The following is a 26,732-nucleotide window of genomic DNA, read 5'->3' on the forward strand; positions in this document are numbered from 1 at the left end:
GTAGAGGTGTTGAAGGCACTTCAAGGCGACTGTCGCTAGTTGGCATAGGCGCTCAGTGGACATATCGGCGTGCAGTGTGGGCACATGGAAGCATGCATGGCTAGTCCGTGCGAGCCTTCAGTGCCCGTGAAGTAACGTCGACCGCACTTCATTGTACGCTCGTTTCGGTTATCGGTGGCGTCGTCCACGACGGGGCTGCTGGCGCTTGATTTCGGACGAGGCGGTGCTTTTGTGCATGCGGCGAGTCCTACATGCTGCTCTCGGGGCAAGCTCCAGGCGCTGCACACATGCGGCCGAGCCGAATCCGTGGTGAGCGCCGGCGCCCGGTGTGGGCGGCGCCTGTGCATAAGCCTCGGCGTGCCTTCATCTCCTCTGCTCCCCCCAAGGGCAGGCTATCGTGTCAAGCGGGACTTGTTTCAGCCTTGCAACGTCCGCATAGGCAGCAGCACACGGCATCTATTGCTGGGTGTTGGGGCCAGTGCTGGGCGTGCATCGACGGAACATTTGGACGCACGGCGCGTGAGTTGTGTTCGGTATGTGCGGTTAGGTTGGATCCCTGCTCGAACAGTGATGTCCTGACCCGCATGCCATCTCAGTCGTGGGGCAAGCGCAATTTAGGCTTGCTCGAAGTCGATTTCCTGTGCTGCATACCTAATGCCCAGGCATTATCAAGTTTTACTGATCGCCTTTCGCCCCTCGCATTCCGTGCGCGGGGTGAACCGAAAGGCTGCCCTCGTGTCCCACGCTTTCCTCGCTTCGTCTTGCAATGTCGTGGTCCATGAGCGGCGATCGGGATTCTCGAATGCTGTAGACGCAGTGTCTGGGGTCTTCATCGGCTCCTATCTGCCCTGTACGATCCTCCTTGCAAACGACGGCCGTGCTTGCCTTGAACCCGTCTGCGCCCTTATGGGCAGGCCGGACTCATGCAATGCCGGCGTCGATGAGGAATGCTACCTGGTTGATCCTGCCAGTAGTCATATGCTTGTCTCAAATGCTTGAGTGCCGGCGACTTTAAATTCTAGTGTTCAAAACCAAAATCCTAGTTTGTATGTGGCTATAAATATCAAAGCACAAATGTACAATGTACCGAAAGGGAAAGACATAAATATTGCAAAAAGTGCATGTCTTTTAACATTTCATTAACATTGGTCAATCTTGCGCCTTTATACCATCAAAAAGTATAGTACATCATGACACAGCCAGATGTGAACATTCTTGTAAAAGAACTTGCAGGCAGTTTTCTCAATTTTATGCAAGCAAATCAGCTCAGTATAGGACACCACAAATCTAATCTCAGCACAAAAATTCGCCACACGAGCAATTATTCTCTCTTTTCTTCTTTTTACCTCTATAAGTACTTAGCTAGCCTGATTTACACACCACCACCTTCAGTTATATCAGCAGGAACCTTTGATGAGACTTGCTCAAGAATGTCTTGGCCCTGATGCCTCTTGATCTAAGACTTATTCTCGCCATCCGCTGCTGGTGTTCCACTCTGGTCATCTAGCTGGACGAGGTCGTTGTTGCTGCCATCTGTTGCCAGATTTTAAAATGGAGAAAGGAAAGAGACGGGTTGAGTTTTGCTTCCAGTAAGATCACACTACAGGAGTAGCTTTTATGTACATACCTTCACCGGCATCTGTCAGTTTAGAAGCTGAGAGTCGAGTACGAAGTTGCTGGTGTGGTGTCGGCTGTTATCAAAGAATACATAAGCAATGCAAATCTTGTTATGATAATCGAAAAGAAATTGAACGTGGGGCAACTTGGAGCAGGCTGTGCATTCGTATTATCATTTTTATTTGTCGCTATTTTGAAGGACAAATTTCTGTAGCCATGTTGTAGTTGGAATTTAACTTCCTTATCTATGTATGCTTCAGGATTTACCTATTTTCCTTAACTAAGTTGGCGAATCAAAACCTTTTAAAACTGACAAAGACGAAAAGAAAAAACAAGCCATTACGACCAACAATAGAAACTGGAAATGTGTTTCTCAGAGTAATAGGAATGCACCTCTAACTTTGGGCGAAGTGCCTCAGCAGGTGTTTTGGCCTTCTGTCCTCCTTGCTGCAAGATAAACGAAAACGAAAACATCATGGTTATAAAGATTCTCAAAACTTCAACATTGAACTTTAGCTAAAGACTGAAACAGCCAAAAGTTACACTAGAGCTGAGTACCTTTCCTAGTGCCCAATCCGCTGAATCGAAAAAAGCACGTTCATGGTCCTGGCAAATGTATAAGAGGTTGATAGAAAATTTGACGGGGACAGGGAATTGAAAGTAAAAATCAAATACATCGACGAAAGAGAATTTGAGATGCCAAAGAGTAATCACCTTAGTTATCAAGGGAGGTTTCTTTTTCACTAATCCACCATACTTTTTCTTCATTAGTTCCTCCTGCTCCTGGATATATGTAATGAGGAAACAAATTTATGCCCCGAATCTCAAGAAAAAATTCGCAGAAGCACAGTAAATGTTTAGTATAGTTGCAACTAATAAAATTTAGGTGAGTTTCCATAACACTTCCATCAACCTACACTTATCATATACCCTTATAGATGAATACCAGTCCTATGAATGGGATCTCATTCTCATGGTGTTATATGACACAGAAAAAGAAACAAAGTACATGGGAATTGTTTCAGAATATCTCCTGATGCTAAATGTATTCCCTAATTGCTACACTTCAAATACGTTACATCGGTGACTGGCATTTTAAAATATTTGAGCTGTAAATGAAAGTACACAGGACTTATTTCTAGAAAATCTTTTGGTACAAAAATGTTTTCACTAATCCCGATCATTTTATTGTATACTTCGTCATTGATTAGTAGTATAGAAGATTTGGGCTGCAAATAAAAGAACAAAGTACATGGGAATTTTTAGAAAAACCTTCCGTACAAAAAAGTATTCCCTAATCTGTATGGCTTTAACATATGCTTCATCGTTCATTAACATCGCAAAAGCTTGAGCAAATGGAATCAATTAGTTGCATATGAAAATATGTACCTCTTGAGACGGTTCTCGGCTTTCTTCTTCTGAACTCTTTGGATCTTCTGCAGGAAGGTCATCATTCACTTCACCTTTAGGAGGATCATTACCAAGGTTTGGTTCCTTGCCACTTTCATCTGAGGGGTTTGACATTTTGTGTGATTGTTTCTGCAAAAATAAAACTGGTTTCATATCACTCATAGCTAAAGTTAGGTTAAGCATACACAGCTGCTTTTCCGGATCGAGAACCATTTTCTTGAAAACGTTTTATTGGATATCAAAGCAAGAAAATACAAAATATTGGGCATCTTCCAGTTAAATTTTTGAAATTCAAGGTACTCTCTTAAATTTAAACTGAACGCGAAGAGTTCCAATCGATCCACATACCAGAAAATGACCATAAACAGACAAAGGCATTAGTAAGTAAATGAAAGTAAAATCAATGAATCATAAGACATGGCATATATGATCTTAGGTAATGAACGAAGATTCACCGGTCATTCATGAAATCCACTGCGCTGGATAACATAGAACATTATATAAAAAGCATAAAGGATCTTGAACACAAATTCTAAATATCACAGATCACATAAACTGATTGCAGTCTACATACACTCAAGCACAGAATTGATGGAGATTCAATCTACTTAGCCAACACATACAAACCGAATCCTCGAAGAATCCCTACAAATAATGAAAAACACATCTTACAACAACAACAACAACATACCTAGTGAAATCCCAAAGCGGGGTCCAGCGAGGGTAGGATGTACACAGACCTTACCCCTACCTCTTGGAGGTAGAGAGGCTGTTTCCGGAAAACCCCCGGCTCAAGTGAAGCAACGCAAAGTAGTAATGGAAAGGCAAACGACAATGAAGAAAACACAACAACTAACAGGAAAGTAGTGCAGAGCATACATACACACAAGGAACTGAAACATAAACAACACAGTGGGATAATCTAAACATCGTAAAAACATATGATAACAGATACCAAAAGCCATAAACTACATGAATAAGACTAATACTACGAATAAAACACGGTGCTCAAGACTACCACCAAGCCCCATCGAAAAGCAAGATAACAGACAACTATCTACTAACTTTCTATCCTTATCCGCGAACTCCATACCTTTCTATCTAAGGTCATGTCTTTGCTAAGTTGAAGATGCATCATATCCTATTTGATCATCACTTACCAGTACTTCTTCGGCCTATCTCTGTCTCTTCTTGTACCTAATACATCCAACCTCTCGCACCTCTTCACTGAGGCATGACATCTCCTCTTCACATGCCCAAGCCGTCTCAGTCTCCCTTTCCTTTATCTTGTCCACTACAGAGCCTAGGTTATGTTCATTCCTAATCCTATCACTCCTAGTATGGCCACACATCCGTTTCAACATCCTCATTTCCGCTACATGCATCTTTTGAACATGAGAGTAATAGATTAGCCAACACTCCACCCAATACAAGAAAGCCGGTCTAACCACCACTCCATAGAACCTTAACTTTAAATTTTGGTGGTACCTTTTTATTACACAAACTTTGGATGCAAGCCTTCTTTTCATCCACACTGCAACAATGTAATGTGTGACACCATCCTATATGGTATAATGTACAGCTTCTAGTCCGATAAGCAAGCCATATCATTCAAAAACAACAAATTCTACAGAGTTGATTGAAACATTGAATTGTGTACAACGCTTACAGTGGGATCACCCCAAACACCTCAATTCTCACTATCCCCTTCCCGATCCCAATGTGAAAAAAAAAAAACACATCTCGGTGCACTAAAACGACCACAAATATTTATTGTATGCAACCTTAAACTGTATTTTTACAAGAGTCTGTTTCCACAGCTTGAACCCATGACCTCCTTGTCACATGGCAGTAGCTTTACCAATCCCAACGTAATAGACTTTTTTATTTTAAGGAAAAGTTAAATTGATCCCCGAAATTCGAGAGCAAATAAAAAATTATCAATTTCTTTTTTTCAAGATTTCACTTCTATGTTAGCTTAACCAACATCAACATCACAGAGCCAGGCTGACAAAACATGCAATGATGAAAAAAGAAAAAAAACAAAATCAGGGGAAAAAATATGCTATAAAATTCCTTCCTAGTTCAAGAAATACGAAATAAAGGCATAGATTCAGCAATTCAAATCAATCATCATAAACAGAGTAACATCTCTAATTTTTTTACATTAAAATTTGGATCAAATAGTAAAATCCCATTGAAACCCACAACATAAATAGTAAATTAACCAATAATAAACCTAATCACGACGAAAGAAAATAACAAAAAAAGAATCAAACTTTAATATAGGTCCCAGAAAATCACCACCAATAAAAATGAAAATAAATAAAAATAAGAAGCAAAAAGGCAAGAAAATGAATGATTAGATGTGGGAAATTAATAAAGCATAAAAGGGAAGAAGAAAAAGGAGTACCTGGAATGTGAAGTGAAGATGGATGAAACCGATGAGTTACCAGAAATATGGAGCAGAAATAAAGAAGCAAAATAAACTGCAAAATTATAAGAATTAGAAGAGAATAAAAAAAAATAAAAAAAAAATAAATATATATATATATATATATATAAATTAAAAAGGAAAAAGAAAAGAAAGGTTGCGTTTCAATTCAATAGGAGAATATGGGCTTTCAGTTTTGGGCTTGCGGTGTTTTTGGGCTATAGTTGGGCTTTATATTTGTTGATGATCACATTCCCTCTCAGTGTTGGTGTTGCTCTAAATAATGGGTTCCATTGAGTTGACATGTCCACAATGAAGAACCTTACCACGAATGACATGCCGCAAATCGACTTTCGGGGTGGACATAAAATATCAAAAATTAAATTATCGTATCGAACTGAAAAATTTGGTAATTGATATTCGGCAATTTAGCATTTGGGAGTAAAATTTTAAAATTATGGTATTTGGGTTCGGGACTGATAAAAAATATTACTACCGTTTGGTATTTGGTATTTCCCGAATATCCAATAATAGTTAAGTGACCCATAGGCCACACTCCAAAAGCCACATACTTGTGTGAATATTGCTCAAGCAAATTTTGAACTATTAAACATAGACATAAAGTAGACTTTTAACTTTACACAACAGACTTCCTTGCAATCAACATGTGACAACTTTTGATGAAAATATCACACTAAAAATGAAAATCAGGGCGTGGAAGGGAACAACAGAAAAGAAGTCTTCATGACATGATACATAACACCATTGCTGGCTGCACTTGCCCAACTCTAATATTCCTAACATAGGTCGGAAATGGCTTTAACCAAAGAGACTTGGTCAAGCCTTCTTAATCCTTGTGTTCACATGTCAACAACAGATGGAAATTATCGAAAAACTCATCACTTGGAAGACAACATAACATATATTGCTCTCTATATATTTATAAGAAGTAATATTATGACTTTGCATCACATTTACATCCAGTTCGTTACATTTAGTCCGTGTTACATCCATTTGATGTAAATGTTATTCGTGTTACATTCAGTTCTCCCCTTCTTGGAGTTAGATCAAACTATAATAACATAGGTTTTAAGGTGTTTCATTAATTGAGCCACACATATCAACGTGTAACAAGACCAAATAAAATTGATTTTTTTCGGTGTCAAATTGTGTATTCAGAGGTGTAAAACTATCAAACAAAATTAAATTTTTCTCAAAATGTTGGTTGAAAATCACCACTATTATCACCAAATAGGATCACTATAAGCATGTCCGACTTTAATATGGTAATACCGAATCCCGTATCGAACCAAAATTTAATTTACCAATTACCGAATTACCGAACCGAAATTTAATGGTATGGTATTTGATATCTACTTTCATTTATCGATTATCGAATTACCGAACCCGAATTATAAAAATACCCAACCGAATACCGAACGCCCACCCCTACTTGACAAGTGGGTTGCCTTTTGAATTAAGGACACGTGTGGTATGAGCCCAGGGTAATTAATAGGAGGTGGCTTAAATAGCTTACATCACAAGGATTTAAAAAAAACAATTGTTAGGATTTTTGTTCTGATTTTTGTTATAAAATTTAAGTTTTTAAATTTTTTTTTTTTTATATTTGAATAAACTCTTTATCTATAATAATAATAATAAAAATAATATAATATAATAATATATTAAAAGTGTGAAGACTGTTAAAAAAGTGATTTGAATTTTTTACCCTTCATTAAAAGACTTCCTTTAACAAAACTATCTTTTTACTATTTATTTAATTTATATTTAATTAAAACTCTATTTACATTCTTTCGACCAAAAATAAAAAGAAATGTTATTAAACAAAAAATAAAAAAACACCGACATAAAATATTTTACTACTTCCGTCTATTACCTTTTATATACAAATTTACTTTTTAAGTTAGAAGGTTCTTATAATTGATATTTTACTTAATCTATATTGTTTTAAAATTTTATTTTTATTTTTAGAAAGAAAATAAAAGGAGCACGATTATTTTCAAATTTTACCTTTCATAGACAAATATTTTCAGAAACCATTAATATTTTTTTTTCTACTTATCAATTAGAAAAATACTCCTAAAATATGACTCTATTAAGGAATTACTTCTATAATATTGGGATGTACGTTAAACTAGAGAACAAACTGGTCTTATTGAGAGAATATGATTGATGTTCATCTAACTTGGTTCGACTGTATGTTCCCTCAATTTCTTCACAGTTTTTGTCAGCATAATAGAATTCAACATGTGTATATATATATCTTCTTTGTTTTTATTCAAAATCATTCTTTAGGGTCAAAATTTTCGATCAGACATGAATTAGTTGGATCAAAATTGAAGCTTTGTGATCACTATCATATCATTTTTTTTTATAGCTTATAGGTCATAGATGAATGTTGGTCGACTTTGAAGAATTTCTTGTTATAGGTGGTAGATGAGTGTTGGACGCCTTTGAGAATTTTTTTTTGTGTAAAAATTAAATTTAATTGTATTATTTTGATGTCTCTATCATTGTATTGTTTTATTGTAATTTACAGATAGTAGATGAATGCCGATCGACTTTTAAAAATATTTTTGGTAAATGTTAGGTTTAGTAAATAAATTCATCATCTTTATATGCTCAAAAGATATTAAATTTAATTATTATATTCATCTTTATTATTTAAACAAATATCCTATTTAGTGTAATATTTGAACTCATCAAAGTGAGGTACATGCACAAGGTGCGTACACCTAAATTAGTTGAAGGAAATATTTTGGAACTCTATAAATAGAAAAACGCTTTCTCATTAAGTAGAGTAATACAATAACATCCACAATGTAGTCATTAAAGAGTTTGTTTAGGGAAAAATTTTCTCCGAATAGATTTTATATTTTTCAATATTAGTTTTTCATATATAGGTCATTTGACCAAAGATTAATAATATGTTTTTTATTATAATTTTTTTTGTTTCATTTGATTTTTCATACTCCTGATTTGCAAACTTTAAATTTCCGCATTATAGTTATAGCTACAGCTATAAAATACACTACTAATAATAATTAGCAAAAAACTTGGACAAATTTATACCGTATCAAGTAAATTTGTTAACAAGTGCATAAAATGCCAACGAATCAAAATCAGCGAAAAGAAAATTGGTTAGAAAAAAAAATTGAACTAGAAATTAGTTAGATTGATTTGACCTACTCCATAAACTCTTTCTTTGCTTTCTTTCTCATTGTCTATTATTAATCATTCAACTTTCCTATATTCTAAATCTTATTCCTCCTCCTTGGTTCTCATGTTCAAGTACAACTTTGTGCCTAATCCAAAAAACCATTTGGGAGTTAGGATCATAGTCATTACTATTACTACACTATCATTTAACCTAGTATAACAAATTAACAATTCAATGATCATGAAGTACGTTTGCAAAACATTAAGGGGCCGTTTGGTAGCTGGTTAGAATTATGCAGGGATTAGTTATGCGATCTGCATGTATTAGTTATTGCATCTTTTATCCCGCGTAAGATATACATGAATTTCCAACTTACTTCCTAACTAGCCACCAAACGTGAGATAAGCATCTAGTAGCCCCTAACTATGATCAAATTTGTTGTGACATGCTCCAACTTCACGGGTTCTATTACCTCGAAAGTAAATTTTAGCGTATCTTTGTCAACTTTTTTAGCTGGCATGACATATTGCAGTCCTTTACGGGCCTTGGGTGTTTAACTTCATGCAAGGTGCCACATCAACACAGAAGGGTGACAAAAATACGTTAAAATTGAGTTCAAGGGTAATAGAATCCCATGAAGTTGGATTATGTCGTAGCAACTTTGGGTTTAGTTCAGGGGTACTGGATGCTTATCTCCACCAAACGTTTATATAACTTATGCAAAAATTAATATACGGGTAAGAATCTTCAAACGATCCTTAAAAAAGAAGAAAAAAATAGGAGAAAGAATGATGCGGTTTCTATTAAAAACAACCTCTCTACCATACAAAGGTAGGGGTAAGGTACCCCATACACGTACATTCTATCCTCTTCATACCCCACTTATGGGATTACATTAAGTATGTTGTTTCGTAATGTTGAGAGTTTCTTGTATATGATACATTTTCTTGAAAAAAATATGCTTTGGAGTACATGTTATGAAGAAAGTAGAGCAGGTAAAAAGTCTAGCAAGTTAATACAAAACTTAAACCACTTTGAGGAATGTCATGTATTTAACCATAAAGTTGTACAATTCATTGATTAAATAAGCAAAAGCAACAACTAATATGTGTCATCCAAACCTAATATCCACTCTAATAACTGCTTAATTATTGGTAAAATTTGTTATAAATTCGCGGCCAATCATACTTAATCTCAGAACAAGCTTAACATACAAATTTGATCTAAAAGGGAAAGATGAAGGCAGTATCAATTGAAGCTGGAGAAGCATCAAAGGCCAAAAAAGTTCATGGAGTGAACAGAGGGATATCTGTATTTGATCTAGTATTACGTGTCGTTGCACTTGCTGCAACCTTAGGAAGTGCTGTGGCAATGGGTACTGCAGATCAAGCACTTCCATTTAGTACACAGATTGTAAATTTTGAGGCTCAATATGATGATATCGACGCGTTTAAGTAAGCAAAATGCCAACATATTAGTACATGAAACATAAGTTTTTAACCTTTTCTTGGATTGAAATGTTGACTGAATAACTCTTCTTTTTGTTTGTTTTGTTACTTGTGATTGAAGGTTCTTTGTTGTTTCGAATGCTATAGCTTGTGTATATCTTGCACTTTCTATCCCTATTTCGATCTTTCACATTATGAGAAGAAGGGCAGGAAAGAGCAGAGTTTTGCTCATTGTTCTAGACGCGGTAATAGACTTAAAATTTCTACTAAAGTTTTCGTACATATAGTTGTATGTGTAGTTATGAAGTTGTTGCTGATATCTTTGTGACTATTTTTGAAGATAATGCTGGTTTTTCTCACATCGGGAGCATCTGCAGCAGCCGCGATTGTGTATTTGGCACATAATGGGAACACTTCAGCTAACTGGTTTTCGATATGCCAACAGTATACAGATTTCTGCCAGCGTTCTGCTGGATCGCTTATTGGCTCGTTTGGTGCAATGGCGTTGATGGTTCTGCTTATTATTTTCTCAGCTATCGCATTATCCAGGAGATAAAAGTGCCGAAAAATGGAACCATATGCGCTAGCAATTGCTAGCCTTTGTGTCTCTCTCTGTGTGTATTGTGTTTGTAAAGGTTTAATTCATGATTTGCATTTCATTGTATCAAGCTTGTCATCAATTGTTCACAAATGAAAAGATTTACTCCTTTCTATAATGTTTTCATCTTCAAAAATCAAGTTAACAATCTTGAGTTCAACAATTCATTTCGCAGATGATCACTCAACTAATAGTGGTTATCTTTCTTCTTGATTCCAATTTTCTTCAACAAAGAATCTGACTTTATGAGATAATAACTACTCCTCCGTCCCAATTTATGTGGTACCGTTTAACTGGGCACGAAGTTCATGAAATAAGGGAAGACTTTGTTGTATTTACCAAATTGTGATTATTAAAGTCACCTTAGTGCTTACTTTTAGTTAACGTTTCTTCACAATTAAGTGTCAAGAAAAGTGTGCCACAACTAAATAGTAGTCAAATAAGGAAAAACGACATCCTCTTCTGGACAGACCAAAAGGTAAAGGGGTGTCACATAACAAAAAGAGTATTAGTTGAGTGGTTGCATGAGAAATCAATTAGCAAATTGTGATTATTAAAGTCACCTTAGTGCTTACTTTTAGTTAACGTTAGTGTCAAGTGTGTCACAATTAAATAGTAGTCAAATAAGAAAAAGTCACATTCTCTTTTGGACAGACCAATACAGAGGGTCTCAGAAATGGCTACCAAACTTATGTACTCATAAGCTTTAATTTGCTTATTGAAGATAGTCCTTTTTTGAACAAACTAATGAACACAAACTGAGACTATTTCAGTTGCTACTTTATATAATTTCAAGATCTCTTGGTCATTATGCCAAACAGGTTCTTCACATCTGTTAAACCAAAGGCGATTTTCGATACACCATTCACTCACATCTGGCTTTGATTTTGCAAATTCTAAACACTATGCTAGCAATGCCACCAATTCATCAATTGATTTCAACGTCTTCTCGTAGAATACACGAGATTCGTATATCTTTGGAGTTCGGATGTAGTAATCAAACTGCAAACGAAAAAATACGTATAAATACAAGTACTTGCAAGTCTTGAAATTTTTCTAAATTAATGAGTGTTACCTCAGCCATGTTATCAGTCAGCTCATTGGCAGTTTTAATATAAGACTCTTTTCGACTTTCAGGCACCCTGGACAAGGCATTCTTCATGTCCTGTTTAAGATAAGCTGATTTAAGACGAATATAAAACAAGACATACCTCCATGAATTGGTCTCCAACATCTCTTTAATGCTATGTAGTCCATCTGCTGTTTGGCGAATTCGTGCCACTGCATCTTCAGGTGACAATCCAGGTTCAAAGAAATGTTCCCTTAAAAATGATCGAACGCCCCAATTTTCAGCCAATGCTAACGGGGTAGATTGTAGGCCTAGTGTCAATGGCGTGGCTAGAAATGTCGCGATGAGTTTTCGTCTGCATGAAGATTTTTCTTCATCACTTGATAAGTTTGATTGGATTTTGGGTTGTGTCTTGTATTGTGTGTGATGATTTTTTGTTATGGTGATTTTTGGATGGAACAAAGTTGTGGGATTTGTGAAAGTGCTCATGTTTGTGTAACAAAGTTAGAAGAAATGTTTGTTGTTTTCAGAGTGTTTTGGAGTGCATTTGGATGGATAATAATTGATTTCCCTAAATCCAAAATGGACCTTAGCTTTTGGTGACTTGGCAACTTTTTTATCCTCTTTTATTTTGTTTTTGAAAAGTGTCCTTTCTTCCAATAGACTTGGTGTTGATGACTCAATGTTTAAGAGACTTTGTTCTTTTTGTTTCTAGTTGTTTAGCCTAGTTAGCTATTAAATTGGCCCATTTTTGGAATTGTTAACTTTGGGCTGGCCTGTTACTTGAAAATATTCTTCCTTGTTCATATTTCTTTCGAAGCAACTAAGACTGAACACTACCTACATTTTGTAGATGGATTGGGATGGGACCAATTTTCTATTTTGACGAACAACGATTCACTAATTAGATAGGAACATGATTCGAACCCGCAATATTTAGGTCATGAGCTTGATGAGCTTACCAATTTCTTTGCCCCACATTCTCTATCGTTGTTGTCAAGTGGATGATGGCCCAAACTGTTTTATAAGTGGCAAAACATCACAAATAAATAAGATTTAGTCCATAATTACAAGGTCATGGTTAAACTTTGCATCATTACAAAACATAGTTATGCTTTAAATCTCTCCCTTTCTCTTGCCACTCTCCTCCTGTTCTCTCCCAGTCTTGCTGCATCCCTACATCCCCCTCCCTCTATCTCCCCTCCCCCCCCCCCCCCCCCCCCCCCCCCCCCCCCCCCCCCCCCCCTCCTCCCCCCCCCCCCCCCCCCCCCCCCCCCCCTCTTTTAACATTTTACGGAACTTGTGTATCTGTATAAATTGTATATTCAATTTACATTTTGCAAAATATTTATGAACAAATTTAAAGTTATTCAATATACACTATGATAATATACAAATCGATAATACATTTCTTCAATCTTTTCCATTCAATATACACTATGATTATATACAAATTGCATTCAAATATACATTTGAGAAAGGAGAGTCAGATATAAATATACAAAAATACATTCACATATTCATTGCAAAAGATACATTCACATATACATTTGACATATGCGATATAAAATTAAAACATAGATACAATTACATCTTTCCTATGCAATGTAATGTTGAATTAGTATACAATTGATACAAATACAAATACAATTTAAACATATATGAATTGAATTATATACAACTGATACATACATGAATATTAATTGAAACATATACAATTGAAGAATATACGGATATTGAATTTAATATACAGCTGATACATTTACTAATATACAATTGAAACATAATATAATTAATAACAATTTATATAATTTTTTTTTTTTAAAAAGGAGAGAATGGAAATAGATCGAGAGAGGAAGAAAGAGAGAGAGAGAGGGAGAGATATTATGAAACTTAAGTATAGATAACTATAGATGATTATTATTGTAAACATTGACAATGTGTTATGTAATTTTTAACCCGCGTAATTGAAAGACACGCTAGTAACTTAGTAGAATGTCCACGTTTAAGACCACAGACCCTTAACATGTAAGCTGCGTTTTCGGTTGGAAAAGAAAATGTTTTCCAATCTTTTATTATGTTTAGTTGAACATAATTTTTGGACAAAATTTTTCCCATGGAAAATAAATTTTCTAAAAATGAGAAAAATAACTTTTCTAATGAAAATAGGGAAAAAAAGTTTCACAAGTAACATTCCACATTGATTGTATGTATTCTCCCGCCCTACCTCATCTTCACCATCTCTGTATTCCTGTCCCCATCACCCCACACACCTTTCCCCGCATCACCTTTCCTAGTACTTGTTCAGGTTATATATAAATATTTTTTTGGATAATATTTTTTTTACTCGTGTTTAATTGTGTACCGAATACAAGAAATTAAATAAAAATATTACTTACTTTACTAAAAAAAAACATCTTTCAAGGAATTTTTTTTCATGAAAAACAGTTTCCTTCGTGACGAACAAAACCTTAATGCTAAACATTTTAGTTTCCTAGAAGCAAACTCAAAACATGGTGGCTTCTTTTCTATCATCCAAAGCTCATCATTCACATAAGAATGCCATCCCAAGCCAAACATACATCTATGAATTGAATACTTCACCCTAAATAAACATAAATCATTTTCATGCATAAAGAGAATTAAAACAATTTAGGCTAAAAGATTGATTGTGCATGAATGACACCCCACAAAATATCTAATGTCTTCTAGCTCCCACAATGTTAGACTAATAATATTTGCTTTATAGCCACACCTTTAGTGCCATTCAGTTGGACTAGATATTCATAGTACTTAAAGAAAATGACAGATAAGAAATGAATGGATAGTGATGACAAAATCATCTAAAGCAAATCATAAAAAACAATCGAGTTAGATTAGCTATATGAATTCCCACTAATTACGATTTCATTAAGTTCATGTCAATCCAACATTTTACAAAGTAAATGGAAAATTTACTTGAAGTTTTGTGTATGTCCTATTGGCATAAGAGTTTCTAGCGGCGCTATAGTTTGTTTCGCCAAACTTTTAAAATGTGCAAAATGTTTATTCGAAGAAGGAACACTTATATTAGAAAATAAAAGCATTCGACCAAACTTTAGGTAAAGAAATAAATGCTTTAGCTAGTAGCATGAGTTGTTTTTCATATGGAAAAAATAACTTCTATCAAAATAAGTGTTTTTGATATTTGTGAAATAAGATTTAGCTATACTAAAAAAGTTGTACTCTATCAAATTATTGACACGTAAAAAGTACTTCTTGTGAATATTAAGCCAAATACAAACAATTAATAAAAACACTTCTCAAATGATCTATTCAAACATAAATTGTTATTTTCCCGAAGCACTTCTTAAAAAATTGCTTTATAGAATGTATTTATCGATCACCTCCTGTTCCCATTTGAACACCTTTGTTCATCTTTTCACAAAATCATTTCAAAATTTAAGCGACTTTTTCTCATTTTATCTTTTACTTTCTCGTTAAAGGGAAAAAAGCAAACACCTTCGGATAATTACTAAATTAGATTTGTGTATTTTTAAGTACTACTCCCTCCGTCCCATTTTATCCGTGTCAAATTTTCTAATTTGATGTCCCATTTTACTTGTCCTTTTTTACTTATCAAGACAAGACAATTTTTTTTTCCATGTTTACCCTCTGCATTAATTACTTTTTCTTCAAATTAAAATGTAAACATCATTTAGTAGGGATACTATGGTAAACTGATCATGTTATTAATTATTATTTTTTAATTATGTATCATCTCAATTTAAAACGAATAAAATGAAACGGAGAGAGTATATGTCATGAACGGCAGCACTAGGAAGTACTAGAATTGTTGACTGATGAAATAGTACATGCATGCATCTGGACACAATTTACAAACATTTTTCTAAAATACGAAATTATATGTTAAACGGAGATACTTTTTTTAATGAAAAACTAATGATTCATATAAATCGCTTAATAGAAAATATATCGTTCTTCGTCTGTTTTTCAACACGTGTTTATGGACATCCATCACAACCTTATCAAAATCAATAAAAAGTTAGCTGTACTCTCCCATATTGTTGTGCTCAATTATTATTGAGTAGCCAAGTTACGTTATCAAAAAATAGAATGGTCCCCTTTTGTATAATTGTCATATTGTGCATGTGTCAGTCTCTTGTCATCATTAATCTTCATTAATGATTAACTTTATACGGTTAAACTATAATAGTGATTGTTATAGAAAGATTTGACTGTATAAACTATCAGCGTAGATAATCTTTAGCTAGCTTTACGTATAATTTAATCAACTATGATAGGTTATTTTTCTTTTAATTTTTGTTGGTAAAAAAGGGTTGTTTTTCTATTTTTCAGGTTAGTATATCAATTTTCTTATGAAGAATTACTTCTTGCGGTGGATTAATTAAGCATGACGTTATAAAGAATTTACGAGCGACTTCTCTATATTATGTCATGCTTCGGATTGAAAAAAAAGAGAAAATACATTTTTAATTAGTTTTGCATGAATATCAAGACCAACTCATTTTAGGGTCATTATTGAACTTACCATTCTTACCTGTCCATATTTATTTTGAAGCAACTAAAGCTTAACACTAGCTCTATTTTGTAGATAGGGTGGGACCAATTTTTTATCCCGGCGAATAATGATTTATTGATTAGATACGAATATGATTCGATCAATATTTCGTATATACCTCAAAGTCTCTTTCGTTGCTGTCAAGTGGATGGCCCAGTCTGTTATAATAATTCAGTTCGTTTTAACCCGCTCATTTGAAAGATGCTAAAACTTAATTAGTAGAATGTTAGATTCTGACCACAGTCCCTTAAGTTTGTGTTCGGATGGAAAAAAAATGTTTTTTTAAAATTTTTTTTTTTTTTTTTTTTTTTATGTTTGATTGATCGAAATTTTTGAAAAACATTTTCTCTAAGAATTATTTTTTAAAAAATGGAGAAAAATAACATTCCTAGTGGGATTAGATAAAACAAGTTTGTTTCACAAATAGTATTCGAATATTGATTGTATTCTCCCTACCTTCCAACACCCTCATGTTCACCCATACCCACCACCCCATATTTCTCCACATTCTTATGTCCCATAATATTTGTCCAAATTATATAGACATTTTTTGAATAATATTTTTTTACTTTTATATCGGCACTATAAAAAACGGATCAACTTGTGAGGATTAATTTTACGGTTTGCGGGGGTTTAAAATTCCCGCAAAATGTAATTCCGGCGGTTCTCAAAACCCCCAGAATACGAGTCTCACAAACAATTTGCAGCAGTTTTTTTTTACCCCCCATGATTAATTTGTGGCGGTTACGACCCCCGTAATTAATTTGCTGCAGTTACAGCCCCCGTAATTAATTTGTGGTGGTTATTGACCTCCGTTATTTTAAATTTAATTTTTTTATAATAAATTTTATTTAAAACTTGCGGGGGTTAAAACCTCCGCAATTGTTTTATTTTTAAAAAAAAATTTAATTGGGCCCATCAACTTTCAATAACTAATTATAGATCCTAATTTTAACTCAAATTTAACTGTTCCTTTAAGCATAACCTACAATCTAATATTTGTTCAATTCATATATCATTAATACAACAGAGTAATTAAACATTGTAATTGACAAGCATATAAAAAATACATTGAACATTAAACTTCAAAATTAAATTTTCAACATTAACATCTTCAAACTTCAAATTTCCAACATTAACTAGTATCTTCAAACTACAAAATTAAATTTAAACACAAAACCTTCAATATTCTAAGATTCACTCCAAGCACACAATTACATCATCATAATTGAATATCCAAGACAAATGCAACGAAATCAAAGAATATCATTAGGATCATTATCATCACTTGATCTCCTTGCATCCATAGGCGTAATGGGTCCACTAGTCGCATCACTTGGCTACATAAAAATGTAAAGTATAAGAATCAAATATTTTTGTACCACAAAAATGAATCTTGTAATCTTAAACTAGAGATAGGTAAAATGTGCCAAAATATCCTTAAATCTTGTGTCTTATAACATGCTAGAAAAAGAGAGACATTCATTTTTGAAACAGACTAAAAAGTAAGACAAACAAATTGAAACAGATTTACTAAGCAATATTTTAGGATTTCTAACTGGACAGGAAAAAGTAAATGAGATGGATAAGTTTCCTGCATATTCATTCACTAATATGTCTTGTGCTGGCTAAACATCATAGTTTTCAAGTTTCAGAAAATAATGTGCTAGATGAGAAACATTGTGTGAAAAACAAAAACATTGTGTGAAAAACAACATGCTTATTACCATGCATTAACTAATCCTTCCTAGTAATTAGGTGCAGATCAGATGAATGAAAGCAGTAATGATATATGAATAACTAACTCCGCTCGACAAATAAAAAATAAACAAGATTCAAAGTCTGAAAACGCCGGAAAAATGACATACAAAATGCAGAAAAAACAGTACTGACTATACAAAATGCATAAAAGAGGCACTCATTGACATGTATACTTGTAAATTGTGAAGTAAAGACAATCCTATTGTATGTATTGCAAGTGGTAGTGCAAGCGTAGAGTTCAGTTCACAAAGATTACAACATTTGCTTTGTATATGGTACATTTTCGTTCAAAGAGTTGCAAAAATATGCTTTTACAAATTGACTTTTACATGCAGTTTGACAAAAAAAGGGTAGTCTTTTTTTTTTTTTCAAGTGCGAAACCAAATGCAGCTTTAAAAGTTCAGCAATATACAAGGTACATCAGCTCAAGGGTTTGGGACTGAGAGCTTCTGCTCATGGAAATGTTGCAACAAAAATATATATATCACAATATCAAATTTTTAGCATGACGCCCAAAAGCTAAATTACATAGATCAAGTCAGTCTTTTTTTTGAATAAAAGTAGCCAAAAGCTAAATGATGAGTCATTCACAGGCTGGTTTTGGGTCAAAGCAGCTCAAGAAGATTGTGAAAGCTTGGAAGGCAGAAAGAGGTGATTTTTAAAGCCACTTAACTATCACTAGGTATCTGTTATATATGAAGGACGATGCAACAAGAACTGCCAAGATCATGCATTCATTTATTAGAATGATTGGACAAATTCCAATAGCTTTACATATCTATGTAATAGCTTTACAAATTCCAAGCACTTCAACATCATTGTGAGATCATAACAGTGAAAGAGGTGAAAAACTTTGAAACTTTGGCAAACTTTCTCAGGTGTACAAAGGCTCCCTTCTGACTAATTTGGTTTCTCATCGGGTGCAAGACACAAGAAGAGAGCGGCATGAAATGTAGTGATGCATCAAGCAGAAATGAGGTTAACATAATGGTATAAGGGAAACATATCAAAAGGGGAGGGAGACACTTCCTAAGAACGCTTTGTCCAAAATTTGACCTTTTTTGTTTAATGTAATGACAATCATAGCAGAGTGATTTGAACACAATAGAATGCACAAGAATGAAACAATCGCAAAATTAGTATTAACACACTAGGAATGGCCTAAAAAAAAGTAAAGAGAACTTTACTTACTGTTGTGGGAGAAACCATTAAAGGAGAATCAAAGAGCCCCACAAATTGTTCCGGTATCGTTTGTCACACCCCTTTTTTTTTTTAACTTCAAAAAGATTAGATTTTAAGTTTCGAAAGGGTTTATTATTAAAGTGTCAAAAGATTGAAAATTATTTTGAAAAAGGACCTTTTATATTCAAAACTCAGAGTCGCCACTTGGCATAAATCGGGTGTACCAAGTCACCCTTGAATATCCATAATACGTCGGGGCATCCCCCGGTGAATAAATACAATGAACTTCGGTGCATTCCCCGGCTAAATGAATACATTCAATGAAATACGTTAAAACTAGAAAACATTTAACGCACACATTTAAACATTCAACGTATTCAACAACACATCACTCCTAAATTTTTCCTGCCCAAAACTAAATATTTTTGCCTATCCAATTCGACCTATCATGATATTATCGAATTCACAATTAGACGTCAAATAATAATAACAATGAATCGAAGCAACTAATTTATCCATCTTTTATCAAATTTCGATCCCCCAACCCATTAACCAAATTATCACATGCTTCTATTATCAATTTAAGTTTTCAAAGTCCGAATTCAACAACAATCAACATTCATGATTCAAACATCACAAAATTAAACAAAAGCAAGATCCACGCATTATCAATTTGCCACACAAAATATCAGAACTTAAAATTATTTAAGAAAAGGGATGAGAAATGGACCTCAATTTGAAACTTTCGAAGAATATTGCTTGATAAAATACAAAACTCCACTCCCGATAGCCTCGAACCAAACATCAACCAAGACAAAGATCCAACTCGATATCGCAAATTCTCAAAAAAATTCGAATCCAGAATCTACCCCAAACAGTAAGCAACTCAAAACAGCCTTACTTTTCTTATCAAATTAGAAACCCCAACAACTGGATTGAACAGAAACAAAAAATTGCTGTTTTTAGCGCAAAATGTTATTGGCGTCAACAGATTACGGGTTTACCTAAAAATAAGAGGCGACCAAGATGATGTGGAATTTTAAACTGGACCGTTAGGATTTTACCAGAGCTCCGACAACTCCAACAATGATGGAACCCGCTGAGTTGGACAGAGATTGGGTCGCAAATTTTGGTATTTGTGGTTGGTTAGTGTTTTTCGGCACCTGGAAGAGGGTTCTTGTCGAAACAAACTTTCCGTCGAAAGGGTTGAAGACTAACGGAGTTATTCCGGCGAAAACTCATCGAAATGGATTTATCCTCTACTGTTTCTCATAGTTTCTCTCTGATTTCTCACTCTCTCGATCTCTCTAATGGTGTGTGTTGCTGTGAGGTTGTGAGGAGTGTGTGATGGTGTATGTGTGTTGCGAACCAAAAGAAATGAAGAGAAAAATGTTGTTTTCCTTTTCGTGAGTTTTTTTTATCTTCCTGAATGATGGACGAAGATGATGATGAAAAAAGTGGTCCTCTCCCCCTTTTCTGTATTGCCCCTAGTCAATATGTACTGTAGGTGTATATATTATTCTATTGTGTCCCTTCCCCGTGGGCCCATGGTTTTGTGTGTATATAAATCTGTTAAGGGAGAATAAAAACATGAATTTGAGGAGGATGGGGACCATGTGGTAGGGGTAGGGTATGGTAGGTGGTTAGGATAAGGTAGAGGGTGTTGAGATTTAATTGGTTGAGTGGTTAATTTGTTATTTTTTATATTTTTGTGGGATATAATCACACGGATGAGGGAATGCAGTAAGACGAGGGTAAAAATGGTAAAAATATTTTTGGGGAGGGACAAAATTACGTTTCTACATCATGCCCATCTTGGCATGTTTTCATACAAATAAGAAGATAACGAGACAAAATTTTGACCCGACCATTATTCAAAGGAAGAAGGACAACCGATTCTTGACTTAGGACATCCTACCTACCCAAGTTATGAGGGAGTCAAGTCACAAGTATCTCAAAGGGTTGGAAGAGAAGTGGACTATACCGAGTTGGAGAGTAGAGTGAGGTTCCATCGAGGTTACGATCTGCGACTCTGTTATTACATAAACAAAATGAAAATTACAAGTTAAAAACCTAAATGAAATTACAAAAACTCTATCTATGCAGCTTTCATTGATTCTTGACTTGCTACTTCATCACCCTATTCTTCAGGCGGGTTCCTGAGTTGCAATTTCTTCACTTGTTGCTTGATTTTTAATTTCTTCACCCTGTTCTTCAGGCGGGTTCCTGACTTGCTATTTTTCAATCTGTTAACTTTCAGTTTCTTCACCTTGTTGCTTGACTTTAAACTTTTTCACCTTGTTACTTGACTTTCAACTTTGTCACCATGTTGCTTGACTTTTCATTTATTCGCCCTGTTCTTCAGGCGGGCTCCTGAAATCACATCAAAACTAAAAAGAAAATTATCCCAAACAAAGATTATTATAAAGAAATTTCATTTGCTAGAAAAGTGAAGTTCCACACACAAGAACTAAATGTTTCCCCAGTTTATCATCGAAGGACTTTTGTGCAAGTCACATCATTATGGGAATCAAGGAGAATGACTCGACTAAAGGTACGTCTTATAGGAATCAAGGGATAATTCGACTAAAAGGTACGTCTAATAGGGATCAAGGGTGATGACTCGACTAAAAGGTACGTCTAATATGGATCAAGGGTGATGACTCGACTAACAGGTACGTCTTATAAGAATCAAGGGTGATGACTTGACTAAATGGTACGTCTTATAGGAATCAAAGGGGAATGACTCGACTAAAAGGTATGTCTTCTAGTGGCCAAAGGGAATGACTAGACTAAGAGGTACATCTTATAGGAATCAAAGGGAATGACTCGACTAAAAGGTACGTCTTCTAGGGGTCAAAGGGAATGACTCGACTAAAAGGTACGTTTTATAGGAATCAAAGGATATGACTCGACTAAAAGGTATGTTTTATAAGAATCGAAGGAAATGACTAGACTTAAAGGTACGTCTTCTAGGGGTCAAAGGGAATGACTTGACTAAAAGGTACGTCTTATAAGAATCAAAGGGAATAACTCGACTAAAAGGTACGTCTTATAGGAATCAAAGGAAATGACTCGACTAAAAGGTACGTCTTATAGGAATCAAAGGGAATGAATCGACTAAAAGATACGTCTTCTAGGGGTCAAAGGGAATGACTCGACTAAAAGGTACGTCTTATAGGAATCAAAAGATATGACTCGACTAAAAGGTACGTCTTATAGGAATCAAAGGGAATGACTCAACTAAATGGTATGTCTTTTGAGGATCAAGGGGAATGACTCGACTAAAAGGTACGCCTTATAGGAATCATGGAGGATGGCTCGACTAAAAGGTACGTCTTATAAGAATCAAAGGAGATGACTCAACTAAAAGGTACGTCTTATAGGAATCAAAGGAGATGACTCGACTAAAAGGTACGTCTTATAAGAATCGAAGGAGATGACTCAACTAAAAGGTACGTCTTACTAGGAATCAAGGGAGATGACTCGACTAAAGGTACGTCTTATAAGAATCAAAGGGAATGACTCGACTAAAAGGTACGTCTTATAGGAATCAAAGGGAATGACTCGACTAAAAGGTATGTTTTATAGGAATCAAAGGAAATAACTCGACTAAAAGGTACGTCTTATAGGAATTAAAGGAGATGAATCGACTAAAAGGTATGTCTTATAGGAATCAAAGGAGATGACTCGACTAAAAGGTACGTCTTATAGGAATCAAAGGGAATGATTCGACTAAAAGGTACGTCTTATAGGAATCAAAGGGAATGACTCGACTAAAAGGTACGTTTTATAGGAATCAAAGGAAATGAATCGACTAAAAGGTACGTCTTATAGGAATTAAAGGAGATGACTCAACTAAAAAGTACATCTTATAGGAATCAAAGGAGATGACTCTACTAAAAGGTACGTCTTATAGGAATCAAATGGAATGACTCGACTAAAAGGTACATCTTATAGGAATTAAAGAGAATGACTCGACTAAAAGGTACGTCTTCTAGGGGTCAAAGGAAATGACTCAACTAAAAGGTAAGTCTTCTAGGAGTGAAGGTTCAATTTAAGAAGTATATCACCCAGTAAATGAAAACTGAAATCCCTGGACAAGAAAGTGTGTCTCCGAGGGATATAAGATGATGAATTTTTACCATGATTTAATTATCACACCTGTGCAACAACATTGCTTCCTGTATTTGTAAAAGTAAGAAATTACGGGCCTTGATGTTTAGGCTTTAAAATTCTTGATTTGAAGGTAACATGCGTTCCTGTTTCATGTAAAGAAAGGTTGTGAGTTTAAAAATATGGTGGCTGGTTTGTGGCTTTGTCTTTCGTGGCAAACACTCTTGCCGTCATCATATTTAACCTGGCTTCCAACCATTAGCCTGTGTCATTGACTTGCTGCTTCATTTACCAAACTCAAATTATTAAGAGTGACTGAGACAAACACAGCATCTCTGCTTTGCCATGCTCTCAGATAGACCCCTTGGAACCTTGGTATTTCATGAGTTCCCAACTTATTTGTTGACAAAACTTTCTGCTTGCCTCATTTTGGCTCACAATCATGTCTCTTTCATGTGTTGGCCTTTTGTCTTGCTTTGTGCAATTGAAGAAGCTGGTGGCCAATTTTGAAATCTTTTCTCACTTGTTTTGATATGGACTTGACTCAAAGACAAGAAAAAAATAACAATGATTTTTATTTGAATAACTGACTCAAGAAAGATAAAACCAAAAATAAAGAGAAGAAAGAATAGACAATGAATGTCCCCATTTGAAAAAAGAAAGAAACAAAAAATTATTTAAAAATGACAGTCCACTCTAATGATTATGCCATTCATTTTGGATCAGGCTGCCTGATCTTTCCATCCAAATTTTCTACCAATTGTTGTTACGTTAGTGGCCTTGAAACTAAGTTGTTTCCTTAGGTCAATTGCATTTAAGACCTTATTTGGCTAGTGACACCTTGAAGGGTTTTTACCAACAAGCCTCTCTCATTTTTCTATTAGCTCACTATCGCCTTATGGTGCCCGTGAGGGTTTTCACCAATAAGACTGTCTCATTTTTATTTCTCTCAACTTACCATCGCCTTATGGTGTCCGTGACAGTTTTCACCAATAAGACTCTCTCATTTTTATTTCTCTCTTGATTTCTTATGCTGAGGAAGACAAGCAGTTCCCAGAATGCGTCATCATATGCATTGCATGCGTAGCCTTAACATTCTCAAAGATTGATCTGAAGGTCTTTCTTTGGTTGTAACTTCTCTTTTGGATAGGGTTAGAAAGAAAGAATGACATGAGGCTCAAACGACACTTAAAGTGGGGTAGGACTTATAACTTTTGGAATCGACTCAAACAATGACGATTAACTCATGCCTCAGTTTCTTTTAACTGGGCGACTCTAAATTGTTTATTTGGTTGGATCGAGCCTTAAGTAGGGAAGCCTACGTATCTCACTCTCAAAAGAGGAGAATCAGGTCATGCATAGTTCTGGCAGCTTGTTCTTTCACTTGATTCTAAATTTTTTCTTTTGTTGACTCTTTCTCTTTGAGACTTTTCTGACTTTATTTTTCTTGACACTCTTCTCTTTTTTTCTTTTTGACATACTTTTTCTCTCATTTCTTTTTTTGAAACTTTCTGACTTTTCTTTTGCTCGACACTTTTTATTTTGAGTTTTGCTGACTCCATCTTGATTTCAAAAGAGGGGTATGAAAGAAAATAACACTAAAGCTCAAATGAGGTAAACAAAGGATGACACAATGTTTGGATTGCAGAATGAAATGCCTTCATCATATCAATCCTTGAAAATGCCAGTACACATCATGTAATATGAAAATGAAAGATGAAGATCATTTGTAATGTCTTTTAAGTATTAACTTTGACTGAGTCTGTGCGTCACTACTTCTTCTGCATTTTTCTAGCATACAACACCACTTTTATTGTACATTCCTCACCTTGAATGACTCATGATTTCGTGGAGCTAAATTTTTTTCTGTTTATGCAGACACTATTTGACCTAATTGAAACATGTCTTTCAATTGATGACCAAGTTATTCTTGTGATTCTCAAAACAATTATCTTAATTTTTGAAGAAGGCTTCAACTTGTCATCAAATGTCTCAGTACTCTACATATTTTCTCGGATGTTTTTTCTAACTTTAGCCCTCTGATTCAAAGTTTATGCTCAAATTGGATTTTAAGATCTAGCTGAAAGTTCCGTCTGTATGTCATATCATTAGAGCCAACATAAAAATGTACTATGTAAAGAAAACAAACAAATGACTTAAAATGAGACAAAACGACAAGGGACACCACATTTTATTGAAAGGAAAGATAGAAGGGTTTAAACAAAGATGACAGAGAAACAAAACAATATAGATCCCAAACTACAAAACCTAAAATAATTCGGATAACAGAAAATAAAACAAAACAAACTACTAGACCTCTTCCTAGTAGGGAGAGGGGTGACTTTTCAATTGCTCAGCCTGACAACTTAGCCATTGGTTTGTATATCAGCATGACTAGAGCTTCCACTACTGTCAGACACATTCTCTTCAACAAATAAGTTCTGGATCTCCGTGCTTGACTCATTGCTTCCCACATATCATATCATGCATTACCGTATGTGGGTGAAGGATTCTGTGTGACCTTCGTAGTGTCAATGTTTTGTACTACGATCAAATTTTCTTGAATCAACCGATCCATTTCAAAGCACTACAACCTTCAACACTGTAACCCGAGGAGCTAGAGAATGAATGATGGATGGATTGAGATGTAGCTGACGTGGCATAAATTTTGAGGCATGTTGTCGTGAGTCAATCAACAATAGGGAACTGACTTTTGCAATTGTGATGGAAAACTTAAGATATTGGCAGGATCAATAGTGGGGAATGGAGGAGAAGGTAGCCCACTAGCCTAAGCTCGATACATTTTCATCATTTGTTGTCTTAGTCTCAAATTCTCTTCCTTTAAACTCTCATTTTTCTGCCTCTTTGTTTGATCCATGAGGTCACTCTCCGTATCCTTGTTGAACACAACTTAATCTTCTTTAGATTTGGTGTGATGTGGAGGACCAGCTAGGATGCCACAAACTCACCACCTTAAACTAACTGAACAAGAGGCAACAAATATGTTAGAGTTCAAAATTTTCTTCAAAACCTTTTTTTTCTTTTAGAAAAGATCACCGAACCCAAGAAGGGCGCCTACGTATCTCACCCCCGAAAAAGGAGAATCAGGTGTGCGTAGTTCGTGAAGTCTTGCCAAAATGACCAATTAATTCTTTTTCCTTTTTTTTCTTTTTCAGAAACTTCAAAAATAATAAATTGTCAAAAGAATTGACGAAAATCTTTTTGTATTTTTCAGGTTTAAACTCCCTATACTAAACGAAACCTATGATTACCAAAGAAAAATCTTTTTGGGTTTTCAATTTTTGAATTCCATACGAAAATGAGACTTGAAGCT

General features: G+C 34.9%; 3 protein-coding genes across 4 annotated transcripts; 1 reads left to right on the plus strand and 2 right to left on the minus strand.

Moving 5' to 3' along the window:
* Positions 1-1,108: 1,108 nt before the first annotated feature.
* On the minus strand, positions 1,109-5,598 carry LOC107848514. The gene is made up of 7 exons (XM_016693299.2): positions 5,441-5,598; positions 3,007-3,156; positions 2,332-2,400; positions 2,176-2,223; positions 2,011-2,064; positions 1,628-1,691; positions 1,109-1,533 (listed from the first exon to the last, which is right to left on the minus strand). Exons 2-7 carry the CDS (start codon positions 3,139-3,141, stop codon positions 1,457-1,459), a joined length of 447 nt encoding a protein of 148 aa, XP_016548785.1. The 5' UTR covers positions 3,142-3,156; positions 5,441-5,598; the 3' UTR covers positions 1,109-1,456.
* A 4,155-nt stretch (positions 5,599-9,753) lies between these two features.
* LOC107847109 (casparian strip membrane protein 2) lies at positions 9,754-10,806 on the plus strand. The gene is made up of 3 exons (XM_016691346.2): positions 9,754-10,096; positions 10,212-10,335; positions 10,431-10,806. Exons 1-3 carry the CDS (start codon positions 9,879-9,881, stop codon positions 10,644-10,646), a joined length of 558 nt encoding a protein of 185 aa, XP_016546832.1. The 5' UTR covers positions 9,754-9,878; the 3' UTR covers positions 10,647-10,806.
* A 495-nt stretch (positions 10,807-11,301) lies between these two features.
* On the minus strand, positions 11,302-12,433 carry LOC107846834 (photosynthetic NDH subunit of lumenal location 2, chloroplastic). 2 transcript variants are annotated; one of them, XM_016691110.2, is made up of 3 exons: positions 11,900-12,433; positions 11,764-11,830; positions 11,302-11,690 (listed from the first exon to the last, which is right to left on the minus strand). In XM_016691110.2, exons 1-3 carry the CDS (start codon positions 12,244-12,246, stop codon positions 11,592-11,594), a joined length of 513 nt encoding a protein of 170 aa, XP_016546596.1. In that variant the 5' UTR covers positions 12,247-12,433; the 3' UTR covers positions 11,302-11,591. The 2 variants fall into 2 exon arrangements, with proteins under 2 accessions (XP_016546596.1, XP_016546595.1); XM_016691109.2 differs by having other exon boundaries at positions 11,764-12,433.
* Between the last annotated feature and the right edge of the window lie 14,299 nt (positions 12,434-26,732).

The sequence above is a fragment of the Capsicum annuum genome, chromosome 11 (genome assembly GCF_002878395.1).
Source record: "Capsicum annuum cultivar UCD-10X-F1 chromosome 11, UCD10Xv1.1, whole genome shotgun sequence".
Taxonomy (NCBI): domain Eukaryota; kingdom Viridiplantae; phylum Streptophyta; class Magnoliopsida; order Solanales; family Solanaceae; genus Capsicum; species Capsicum annuum.

Coding starts and splice junctions, on each gene's coding strand:
- LOC107848514 (XM_016693299.2), bottom strand. CDS start 3,141: ATGTCAAACCCCTCAGATGAAAGTGGCAAGGAACCAAACCTTGGTAAT. Junction 2,224..2,331: donor AACCTCCCTTGATAACTAAG/GTGATTACTCTT, acceptor TACATTTGCCAG/GACCATGAACGTGCTTTTTT. Junction 2,065..2,175: donor CGGATTGGGCACTAGGAAAG/GTACTCAGCTCT, acceptor TTTATCTTGCAG/CAAGGAGGACAGAAGGCCAA.
- LOC107847109 (XM_016691346.2), top strand. CDS start 9,879: ATGAAGGCAGTATCAATTGAAGCTGGAGAAGCATCAAAGGCCAAAAAA. Junction 10,097..10,211: donor GATGATATCGACGCGTTTAA/GTAAGCAAAATG, acceptor TTGTGATTGAAG/GTTCTTTGTTGTTTCGAATG. Junction 10,336..10,430: donor TGCTCATTGTTCTAGACGCG/GTAATAGACTTA, acceptor CTATTTTTGAAG/ATAATGCTGGTTTTTCTCAC.
- LOC107846834 (XM_016691109.2), bottom strand. CDS start 12,246: ATGAGCACTTTCACAAATCCCACAACTTTGTTCCATCCAAAAATCACC. Junction 11,691..11,763: donor TGACTGATAACATGGCTGAG/GTAACACTCATT, acceptor TTTCGTTTGCAG/TTTGATTACTACATCCGAAC.